The 12,363-nt window shown below is 34.5% G+C and overlaps 1 protein-coding gene across 1 annotated transcript; it reads right to left on the reverse strand.

Moving 5' to 3' along the window:
• Positions 1-1,322: 1,322 nt before the first annotated feature.
• On the reverse strand, positions 1,323-7,270 carry LOC120078731 (Rubisco methyltransferase family protein). Its single transcript, XM_039033039.2, has 12 exons — positions 6,775-7,270; positions 5,367-5,530; positions 5,189-5,272; positions 4,980-5,037; positions 4,420-4,473; positions 4,023-4,094; positions 3,854-3,934; positions 3,384-3,556; positions 3,035-3,137; positions 2,815-2,946; positions 2,528-2,650; positions 1,323-1,711 (listed from the first exon to the last, which is right to left on the reverse strand). The coding sequence occupies exons 1-12, from the start codon at positions 7,138-7,140 to the stop codon at positions 1,625-1,627; spliced, it is 1,497 nt and encodes a 498-aa protein (XP_038888967.1). The 5' UTR covers positions 7,141-7,270; the 3' UTR covers positions 1,323-1,624.
• Between the last annotated feature and the right edge of the window lie 5,093 nt (positions 7,271-12,363).

A 12,363-nucleotide genomic window follows, 5' to 3' on the forward strand; every position in this document is an offset into this window, starting at 1 on the left:
AAAGTTTGAATGGGTTCTTTGTGTGTGTGTGATTTATCCCTTTCGTTCATAATATTAACTTGTTTCCACAAACTTCGCTTAAATTTTGTTTGCAACTTGGTTTTACTTTTGGCTATTTGGTGAAACAAAGCTCAATCGATTTCTGTCAAAAAAAAAAAAAGAAAGAAAGAAAGAAAAGAAAAGAAATAAAATAAAATAAAAATAAAACTCAATTGGAATAAATTATTTGGTACAAATGTAATGTAGTTCAAGTAGTTTAAATTATTGTTTACAAAAAAATTTATCACATATATTTTTAATATATGAATAGGAATAAGAAAATTCAAATTACTGACCTAACAGTTATTAATCCACATTAGTTTAAATCACGTCTTTAAAAATTAAATCTATCATTAGAAAGAATTAAATGGAGCTTTGAAATTGTGTCAATCTAGTTGGCACAATCAATTACACTTGCCAATTTTGGTTACCAACTTATTATTTTTAAAAACGTAGTAGCTTTGAATTCACATCTTCCTTAAAAGCTTTTCCTTTCTTTTTTTTTTTTTTTTAATACGTAGAGATATGAAAATTTGACATCTCACAAGTACATATCAATTATTATTGAGCTATGCACACTTTGATCCTAAAAGTTGTTCCACCTTTAAAATTAAATGTTTCTTTTTTACAATATATGGGGGAGGAGAGGAGATCAAACCTTTAATTTCGAGATCGATAGTACAAACTTTACGTCAGTTAGCTATACTAATTTTGACTTAAAAATAAACCTTTGATACACCTACATATCTCCATATCAAAATTTACTTTAATCATATATTAAAGAGACCAAGAAATAGCCAAAATGAGCATAGTTCAACTGACATAATATTTGTATTACTATCAACTTCAAAGTTAGAAGTTCGATTCCTCCACTCACATATCGTTATTAAAAAAAAAAAATGAAACAAAGAACATTGTAAATTTTTTTATTAAACTACAAATTTAGTCCCTTAGGAGAATGATTGAATTAAGTTCTTATATTTTAAAAATTAGAATTTAATCTTTATAATTTGATAAAACCTTATAAATAGTTCCTATATGATTTGATAAACTCCTCATAAATAGATTGTATCAAACCATAGGGATTAAAATCTATTTATAATTTAACCTAAAAATCTTCATTAAAAGATAAGGAATTCAAAAGGCACGAGAAAAGATCCATCAACTGTGAGTTGTTCTCCAGCTGAGAAGTTCTGAAAAATTATAGTGAACAATTGAAGAAAACATCTCCAGAAAAATAACATCAGAATTTAACAGAATATCAAAATGAAATCAAGAACGTGTTAAAATCAAAAGCGACTGAAATCCATTTTCTTTTCGGTCAAGAATGCTCAAAACTCGGGCAACAAAATACACAACTTACAACGTGAAGATACAGATCAAGAGGTGGTGGAGGGAGTGGGGAAGTTCCTTTGCCTATTTCACTTTGTTCACCACAACACTAAACAGAACCATTGATGCTATATAGACAAGCCTCCTTAATTCTCAAGCAGGAAACTAACCGTGGCCGCCACGGCAAGGCAGGCAAAGTTCCGACGTGAGGTTTGGTAAGCAGTAGGACTAGCAAGTTCGCCTCATGAACCAATCATTTGAAAAGTTTCCCAAACCCTCTGAACAGTTTTAAAGCTCTCAATTCACCACTTCTTAAGTCTCTCAATCTTCTTCTTAGAATCTGAAAACATCCATACTCAAAATATGAATAACAGTAGTCGCATTCTTAACATTGCTATCAATTTTCTTCTGGTAGAAATTGTGATATTGATAAAAGAGTAAATAAGAGGTTTTAACCTTTAAGATTTACGTAACAAATAACAGCCACATGCCACTTAGACCATGTTTGATAAACATTTGGTTTTTAAAAATTGTGTTTACTTTCTCATCCTATCTTTACAATGGTCTTCCATTTTTCTTAGGGTAACATTTGAATTCTTAGCCTTATTCCAAAAACAAGTTTTTAAAATCTATTGATCCATTTGATAACCATTTTGTTTTTTTATTTTTGTTTTTGAAAATTAAGCATATAAACTATACTCATGCCTATAGTTTTCTTGCTTAATTACCTACTTTTAAATGTTTTTAAAAAACCAAACCAAAATTTGAAAACTAAAAAAAAGTAGTTTTTAAAACCTTAATTTTCTTTTTTAGATTTGGCTTAGAATTCAATGTATTTTTAGAGAAGGTGAAATACTTAAAAAAAAAAAAAATGATGAAACGAGCATAATTTTACAAAAGGGTTATCAACTACATTTTCTAGTTTTTAAAATTTGATATGGTTTTTGAATACTTGGTTAGAAAGTAGATAATAAAACAAAGAAATTTATAAGTTTCTGTAGTGTTTATAAGAATAATTTTGAAAAACAAAAAATAAAAAGTCAAATGATTATCATATATTCTAATATTTTCACACAGCAACAACCAGAAAATGTGAAAGGTTTGTCATTTTCACGAAGGATAAGAAAGCTGCAGATATGGGATCATGTAGACTTACATATTGGCTTCGAAAAAGTATCCTTCGTTCGCTAGTGCACAAGTCTACTGCCAGTTGTTTCAAGAATATTCTACGGTTGAGTAGTTTCGGAGATGTCACATCCAAATCCATGGATCCACTTGCCTGCAAGATAAGTTGAGAAAAGTACATTTTTAAGTCTTTACAAAATTAATATTGATTCAGCCATTAAGAGCAGAACAAGTATGATAAGAATCAGAGGTTCATTGTTTAGTTAGAGTTGTCATTTCCACCAAAAGCATAGAATCAACACATTCTTTATTCATAACCTGCAAGAATTTGTTATATTTTGATATGCTTGTTTCACAGCTATCTAATATGAACTGCAGCGCTTCCTCCTCTATATCAGGGTAGCTTAACTCCTTCTTTGCTGTTGATTTATTAGATGCAGCAGCAGCCATCTGGTAGCCAATACACCAGAACACATTGAGAAAGATATTACAGAATGCAGATTAAGAGCAAAAATATAAAAGAGGTTTTCAACCAAACCTCATCAAACTGCTTGCTCATACTTGGTGGACTAACAGCTAAATAAGCAAATGCCTTCAATTCTAAAGGCCAGCCAGTGATTTGAATAGGAAAACACTGGGAACTGCCACGATAAATTTAGCCAGAACTATTATCAACAAAATATCAAGAGAACAAGGGGTGGGCGGAACTAACCAGCATGTGATTGGTTTACCACTAATTATTAAGATTTGCATCAGAAATTAAAGATGAATGTTTATGAAGGAAGACGAGATGATATCTTTTGATTTGGAAAATGGGAGTTGAGAAAATGTTCATTGGATTAAATCCCAATAAATGGTGAAGAACTCATCAGTTTCTTCATACTCACGCTCTTAATCCATGCTTTTTCAGTGCTTCCAACTTCTCCTTATAACATTTATCAGGTTTTTTTAGGGAGAGTAACAACTCAACAGAATCACTAGGATTGCTTCCCTCCTTTGGAACAAAACCATATGACAGCAACAACTCCCCATTAGATTTCTTGCCATATGAAATGAACACCTGCAATGAGCAGTGATTGAAGTAAACACGAAGCATAAATAACATAAATTTTTGCAGTTGACATAGGTTTCGTCTGTCTGGGAAGAGTTCCTTTGGAAGTGAGAAGTTAAAGAAAGTTTCTGATCCTTCTTTCTACCGTTTATGACACTTGCCAATATTTTTCGTCGCAGACTCAAGGTCCAATATGATTTGTAAGTTCGAAATAGTTTCATATTTGAATCCAAGTTTCCATAACATTTAGGTTTTACATAATTCCATCAGATTCATCCATGATGAAAATTTTAAATGTTCTTTTACCTGCTCACCTGGTTGGTATGCTCGATCTGTTGTAAAGACAACACCTTGGGATGCTTTATCATAATCCAAGAAAGTCTCCACCTGGGCCAGCATTTATAGTTTGCAAGAGTTAAATTTCAATTCTAGCATCACACAACTCACAGCTTTAGAAAAATACCAATTAACGTACCTCACAGTTATGATTCAGCATATCAGCCCAGGGAACCAACGCAACCTTTCCATCCATTGAGGGTAACCGAACCTGGGCTTAAAAGAAATATGATATTGTCAGCATTCAAATTACAAACGAACAATAGTTCCCAGATTTATGATGGACAAAAAAATATATAAAGAAAAGGGGCAGGGAAGATAACTTCTAAAAAAAAATATGTGAAGGCTTTTACAGCTCCAATAGATGAATACCATTTCAGCAAACATTATTGACAGTGAACTTCTTATATATGGTTGCAAGTGCAACCAAGTCTTTTTTTCTAAACCAATCCCTATAATACAGTTTTATGCCTTGCTATCTAAATATTAAGCATGACATATACTATACAGCATAGTATTTGATTAACTCAGCTTACCAAGCGGGAGAAAAGAATCCCAAATGACCACTTGAAAGTTTCAATATTGAATACCTGAAAATCAAACATCCAGGAAGAATCTAGTTTCAATCATTTTTCAAGTAAACAAGAGTTGAGTGACTTGAGGTTTGCTCAAGTACTGGAACCTATTTATGTACATTGCATGGCAAGCAAAACTATAAATTTGCAATTTTCTCCCAAATGTAGGAAATTAAATTACACAATTCTTAGATGTCTAAGCCAGGTCCCCCGGAACTAAATGTTAAATTGAAAAGAATTATACTACAATGTGCTTAAAGTTGATCGAAAATCCGTTGTTTTTTTCGGTTGATCGAAACTCTTCTCAAGAGAACAAATATTTTAATAGAAAAACATGAAGTTGAAAATGAGTTTTACTCTTGAATACCAAAACCTAGGGGAATAGAAAAACAGTATAGGTATTTTAGCAGAGTTGATTGATACCAGTTGGACATAAAAAGGTCGAACATATTCCAGTGTGACTAAAGTAAAGTTATAAAATGATGATGGGCAAACTTCTTGGAGAATAAAGAACTTAATACCTCCTCAGGGAATAAATCAGGATGTTTAGAAAATATTCTGACCCTTAAATCATTGTATCTGCACCAGAAATCAGAGAGTAAAAAATGACTATTTAATGAACTACAGGATGATGTACTAGGGGAATTTAGGATACTGATTGAAAATTCTAGCATTCAATAGCAGTTTAACCAAATTTAATAAGAAAAGCAGTGAGAAAATGTAGCCTTACGTTCCAACAACATTTGTGATCCTTTCTATTGCCCTTTCTCTGATCTCTGATGCTTCCAGATATCGGTCTAGCTCTTCACGTGTCCTGAAATGATAGGAAAGAGGCTATATGGGCAAGGACCGATTATACATTGCAAGTACACTAAAGATAAAGTCACTTGGACCATTAAGAAACTGACCAGTACAAAAGCGAATATGGTTGCCGCGGTAAGGCTGATATATAGTTGTTCCATCTTGATGATTTCATTAGACTTGCTTCACTAATCAAGTAGGTTGCAATAAGTGGCCAATCTGGTACTGAGTTACGCTTTAACACCTCCCCAGCCTCAGGGCAGCTCCACTCCTAGATACACAACATGGTGACATGCTGAGAGTGGTTGAGAAGACATCTTTTTTTAAGAAACAACAGGGTATATTCCATCAAAAGTCAACAAAAATAGCAAAGGGCAAGGGGTTGACAAGACCCCTCCCTAAAGAACTAATGAAGAAGAGGCTTCCAATTGTTAAAAATCATCAAAAGGCTATAATTACAAAAGGATTTGGTAAAATTTGTTCACCACCAAGAGGTTGTTGTTCCTATTGGAAGAGGGTGAACAAGGCTATATTCTTATTTCTTGGTTTATAAGCTTAGATGATGATGAAAATGGAAATGAATAAACATAACCATGAAGTTAAGTTGCGAACGGAACGCTTGCATCCTCCTTACCAAAGAAATCAAACCACAAGCCTAGTTCACTTCTACTAAGTTCCCCTTAAAAATCATCTACTTAGTTTACTCCAACATCTGCTGAACTCCTCCAACCACCCCAAAATTTTAATGTGGTTAGGCCAAGGGCAGAGCTAAAAGGAGGGGCAATTGGCCTCTTTGTTCCTTTATTTAAAAAATTATACACAAAAGTATAGATTTTATGATTCTTCATTTAATTTGCGTCCTTAAACTTTTCAAAATTTATATATACGCACGTATATAAAGTTAAAACATAAAAAATTTGCCCGTGAAAATTTATAATTCTGCTCCTCTCCTGCTCCTTCAAAGAGGAGGCCTTCATCTGCCCATTTTTCACTCAAATTCATCTACTCTTGATATATATATATATATATATATTTTAAAAAAGCTAAATTTACACGTGATTTGTTGGAATGCCTCGAATCTGTTATCTGGCGCTTCGAACGACCTAATACCATTATTTAATTATTTTTGGTTATTTATGATGATGATCTAGATTTAGAGAAGTGCACTATATAAACTCTATAACCCTAGAGGCGTCATTTATTCCGTTTCTGTAACATTCTCTCTAATAAAATTATTCTCCTTCTACCCCGTGGTCGTAGCTAACACACTATTAATGAAGCACGTAAATTTGTGTGTCGACTCTCTATTCTTTTTAACGTTTTTTGTATTTTTGAATTGTCAATTTCATAACATGATTGGTTACAGAACCAACACCATAATTGGTAACACAATCAAAACTACTTGAACAAAATTTACCAAACATTTTGCAGACTACTAAAATATTCTCAAATGGGTAACCTAGCAGTTTATTCAAATTCTTACATTTCTAAGAACTTCCACTCAGGAAAACTTACCGAGTCTGCAGAGATAACGAGAGAGGGAGGCACAAACAGTAATTTCTCCCCTTTCCTAACATTCTTCAAAGCCACAAGCCCTCTCTCTCCAACATCAACTCTCTGAATCGCCATCTTCTGGTCAGGGAGGCCAGACTCCGACAGCCATTTCTGAAGAGCAGAAGCATTCTCCAGCGAATCGATGTCGCACCCCCATGGAATCGAGCCGGTCACTGTGACTCGGGCACTGCCACTGGTGGAGACGGAGCAGTTGATTGAATGTCTGCGAAAAGTTGCAGTGTAGGGCTTGGTTAAATGGGTCTTTTGGAGTGGACGGAAGTTGGGAAGAAGTGTAGAATTGAAAACCCTTGAAGAAGCTTCAGCCATGGCTGAGCTCGAAGACGAGAGAGAAAGAAGGAACCTTATCTGCAGATAAGCCGATCAAAAAGATCGTGGTCGTTTTTGACAGTTGTGGTACGCGCGGCTTAATTGAAATTGAAGGTTTAATTTTATAAATATGTTAAAAATATGAGAAATTGTTTTAAATGAAAAAAAACCATTGAGAATGTTTTTAAATATAACAAAATATCACTGTTTATTCGTGATAAATGATAATAGTTTATCAATATTTATCACTAATCGATAGTAATTTTTCGTTATATTTATAAATATTTTGATTCATTTTTTTATATTTGAAAATAGATCTTGAAATATTGTTTTGGTTTTTTTAGGGGTAAGTTCAAGAATAGTGTACTTTTTGAAAGTAATAACAAAAATAGGGTATATAGGAAAGAAATTACAAAACTAGGGTGGAGGGAAAAAGTATTGACAAAAATAAGGTAGCAAAATCGTGTAGCCCGTACACGATTTTTATGTCAACTAACAAACTTGTGGAAAGGGTCCACGAGTTCAATATTTTTATTATTTTTTATTGCTTTTTCATTTAAGTGGATACAAAGGGAAACAAATCTATTTGAATTCACGATAAAACAAATATATGTGAAAAAAATAGATTTAGTCTTCATACCTAGAATTTTGATTCAATTTTTATTTTACCATGGGCTTTTAAAATTTGAATTTTACAGTAAAAAAATTCTCCAAAAATACAAAAAAAACACTAAAAAATAAAAGAAGACAGAAGTTGGGGAAAATATGAAAAAAAAATAGATTTAACCTTAATTCGTGGCTAGAAATTTGATTCAATTTTTATTTTAAGAATTTGAATTTCACAGTAAAAGATTCTTTAAAAATGCAAAAAAAAAAAAAAAAAAAAACACTAAAGAAGACGGAAGTTGGGGAAAATGTGAAAAAAATAGATTTAGACTAGAAATTTGATTCAATTTTTATTTTATCGTAGACCTTGCAGAATTTGAATTTCACAATAAAAGATTCTCCAAAAAAAAAAAAAAAAAAACACTACAAAAATAAAATAAGAAGACAGAAGTTGGAGAAAAATGTGAAAAAAAAAATTAAAATTAATTTGTGGCTAGAAGTTTGATTCAATTTTTATTTTACTGTGGACCTTTAAAAATTTGAATTTCATAGTAAAAAAATCTCCGAAAATACAAAAAAAGAGATAGAAATTAGGGAAAAATGTGAAAAAAATAGATTTAATATTAATTCGTTGCTAGAAATTTGATTCAATTTTTATTTTACTCTTTGAAAATTGAATTTCGGATTTTTAGAAGATGCAAAAACGCTAAAAAAATATAAGAAGAAAAAGTTGGGAGAAAATGTGAAAAAAAAAATTAATTCGTGGCTGGCCTTAAATCGTGGACGGGTACAAGATTTATGTGCTAACTAAAAAATCGTGGACCCCGTCCACGATTTTATAACTTTATTTTTGTCAATAGTTTCAAACTAACCCTATTTTTGTCAATAGATATTAAAATAACATTATTTTTTTAAAAAATTCTTTTTTTAGTTTTATTTTCTAACGTTTAAGTTTAGTTTATATACAAAAAATCTAAAAAAATAAAAATAAATAAAATTGTTCACACGAGATTTCCGAAGAAACTTATTTTGTGGAATTTGAACTTTTGTATTTGTATTAATTTTAGTATAGTAATTACAATCTCTAATACATAATCTTTTGATGCTTTCAAAAATAAACTTTAATCTTTAAGATTGTTGATCTTGTTGGATGATGGACCTTTGGTCTTGTTGAACTTGTTGGATGGCCTTGTTGATCTTGTTGGATGATCGGCCTTTGGCTTTGTTGATCTTGTTGGATGATCGGCCTCTGAGATTGGATAATCGACTTTTAGGGTTGATGATCGGGATGATTGACTTTTGGGCTTGTGGATCATTTGAGCTTGTTGATCTTGAAGAAAACTCTTCTATTTATAGAGTTCTCTGATGGACTTTGGTTAGTAGATGAACTTGCTATTGAGCCCAATTAATTAGATTTGGATCTAATTTGGTATTTGGGCCAAATTAAACCTATTTCTAGGCTCAATTAGAATTTAACTTGAATTATAATACCAAATTGGATCGAATTAATTTTATTCAATCCAATGGTCATGATGAGAATAAGAGTCGTCATAGGAATTTGCCAATTTATGTCTTCAATTTCAGTTTGGGACACATGTAACTTTTAATTGGTCCCAAATTTGATGATTTGTAATTTTGTTATTAATTTAGGAAACGATGTGGCAATTTGTGATTGTTGCAACGAATCTCGAAAAATGTCAAATTATGAATTTAGTAGATAGCTTTGATAAGAATTTGAGATAAAATTTAGAATATGACCAACTTTTAATTGAGATGAATTTGAGATTTTACGTTCAATTTGATTTTGATTGAGGATAAAACTAAATGATTTAAATTCGAGATAAAATTTGGAATATGACCCAATATTAATGTGAGATAAAATTTATCCCCAATTTAATTTGATTTGGAGATGAAAGATTAAGAATTTAAATTTAGCACAAATTTTGGAATATCGCCAAATTTTAATTTGAGATGAATTTGATAAAGTTATTTTTGAACCTTGTGAGGAGATTATTGGTGTTTATTTGTGGGAGAAGTCTTTGGTTGGTCAGTTTGTGGATGCCAAACTCTGATTTGTCAACTTATTTAAAAAATTTGGGGACATGTAGAGATGTCAACTATTACCTTGTTGGAGAAATATTTGATTATCTTTAAATTTAAGAAGGTAGAGTCATGGGATTGGGTGCTGGAGAATAGTCAGTGGCATTTGGGTGGCAAGCCCATCTTATTACGATAGTGGTCCTCAGGTATTGTTTCTAAAACCTTTATTTTTTATTCTATTTCTATCTGGATTAAACAAGAGCGTGTTCCCCTGGAGTTGTGGACGGATAAGGGTTTAGCAGTATTAGCTAGTGTTGTGGGTAAACCTATCTCTTTTGATGTTGCAACAAGAGAGTGGCGATAGTTATCATATGCGAGGGTATGTGTTTAGGTGAATGGTGATTCGTTAATGCTCCCTTCAGTCACTGTTAGAATGTAGGGTCAGGAGTTTATTATTCTAGTAGTGTATGAGTGGAAACCTCATAGATGTACTTGTTGTGGTTCCTTTGGGCATACTGGGGCTGTGTGTGAGAAATAGGGTGTGGAAAAGGGTCAGGAGTTGTGTATTGTGATAGTTAATGAGGGGTGTTTGGGGGAGAATTGGGAAATTGAGAGTAGGGGCAGGATTTGGGTATTGGTGCAAGGGGAATTAGCCCAGTGGATGAGAATAAGGGTGTGAAGAGTGTTGACGAGTTTACTATGGTTAGTCGTTGTAGGCGTGATAGAGGAGGTGTAGGGCATAGAGGTGGCAGTGGGTCACCGGGTTCGGCACCTTTAAGGAGGAGAGTAGTTTATAGGTCCTTGGAATTACAGGATTTGTAAAGTATGTTGATGATCGTAATCAGTTTGATGTTTGTGTGATGAGGGGGGAGACTTGTTGGCATTGACACTAGTGTAGGCAGATCCTGATCCGTTATATGTTATGGATGGGATGTGGAGTTCGGGCAAAGGCCCAGTGGGAGGTGGTAAGTGTGATTTCTTGCAAGGTTCATGATTTGGTGTTCCTGGAATGTTAGGGGGTTGAATGACCCTGTCAAGTGTAGGGTGGTGGCAGACTTTCTGGCTTCCTCATCTGTTACTTTTGACTATTTTCTTGAGACGAGGGTTCGTCGCGATAATTTTGGTATGGTGATGAGTAGGTTTGGTGATGCTTGGAGTTGTGTGTATAGCTATAGTGTGCAGGAAGTTGGGAGGATCTGGGTGATGTGGCGGAAGAGTGTCTATGATTTTTCTATTGATGTCAGTGGGGAGCAGTTCATTTCTGGAACCTTAATGGATATTGTATCTAGTGCTGGAGTACATATTGGTGTTGTGTATGCCTCTTTCACATGAACGAGAGGAGGAACTTTTCGTCTTAGTTGAGTGATGTGTGTGTCTCGTGGTAGCTTCTTGCAGTTGTTTTGGGGGATTTTAATGCCATTCGTAGTAGTTCGGAGGATTTTGGTGGTTGCCCTAGCTTGAGGGAGATGGAGGAGTTTGATGGGGTGTTACTGAAGGCGGATCTAGTTGAGTTGGGTGTGATAGGTAACTGGTTTACCTGGACTAGTAAACTTCAAGGGAATAGTATCTTGTGCCGGTTGGATCGATGCTTGTCTAATGAGGCGTGGAAGGTAGCTTTTTCGTATTCAGAGGTTAGGGTTGGTTAGTGGGGAATTTCTGATCATAACCCTCTTTTGGTTTCTATAGGAGGGATGAGGAGTATGCCGCCTCCTACGTTTCGTTATTTTTCTCATTGGGTGGAGGCTAAGGGTTTTATTGATACTATCAGGTCAGTGTGGAGAAGGTCTGAGGATGTGTCTCTTATGGTTAGCTTTGTGCGAAATTTGAAGGCAGTGAAACGGGTTTTTCGTGCATCGTTTGGTAGGCGTATCTCTATGTTAGCTGATGAGGTGCGGGCGGCTAGGCAGGTTATGGAGGCTGCTCCGGTTGAGGTAGAAAGGGATCCTACTTCAGAGTTGGTGTGTGCGGAGGCGGCTTGGGCCACTGAGGTGTTCTAGTTAGTGGCGAGATTGGAGGAGCCGTCGCTCCGACAGAAGGCTAGGGCGAGGTGGCTGGAGTTAGGTGATATGAACACAACTTTTTTTCATCGCTGTGTTCATTCTCATCACAGTTGTAGTGGTTTATTTATGGTCATGGATACTGGGGGGACTCATCAGATGGTGCGTGACAGGATGGTAGGGGTGGCGGTGGAATTCTTTTGGGGTTGTTTAAGGTCTCAGCCTATGGGGTATAAGGATCTTACTGCCCGAATTGGGGGTATTGTGCAGTTCAGCTGGTCCGAGGAGGGGGTGGAGGCGCTTGGTCGGCCAGTGAGTCGGGAGGAGATTCAAAAGACTTTATTCTCGATGAAGTCTGGGAAGGATCTTGGGCCTGATGAGTTTTTGGTAGATTTTTACAGAGTTGCTTGGAGTGTGATTAGAGACGATTCCTGTGATGCTGTGCTGATTTTTTTTTAAACCTGTTACCTGCTTAGTGGAGTTAATTCTACTGCCATTACTCTTATCCTAAAGAGGCGGGGAACTAAATGTATGGAGGAGTTTCGTCCTATTTCTTGTTGCAATGTTGTGTATAAGTATA

This window comes from Benincasa hispida, chromosome 5 (genome assembly GCF_027475165.1).
Source record: "Benincasa hispida cultivar pf3 chromosome 5, pf3_genome.v1.1, whole genome shotgun sequence".
Classification (NCBI taxonomy): domain Eukaryota; kingdom Viridiplantae; phylum Streptophyta; class Magnoliopsida; order Cucurbitales; family Cucurbitaceae; genus Benincasa; species Benincasa hispida.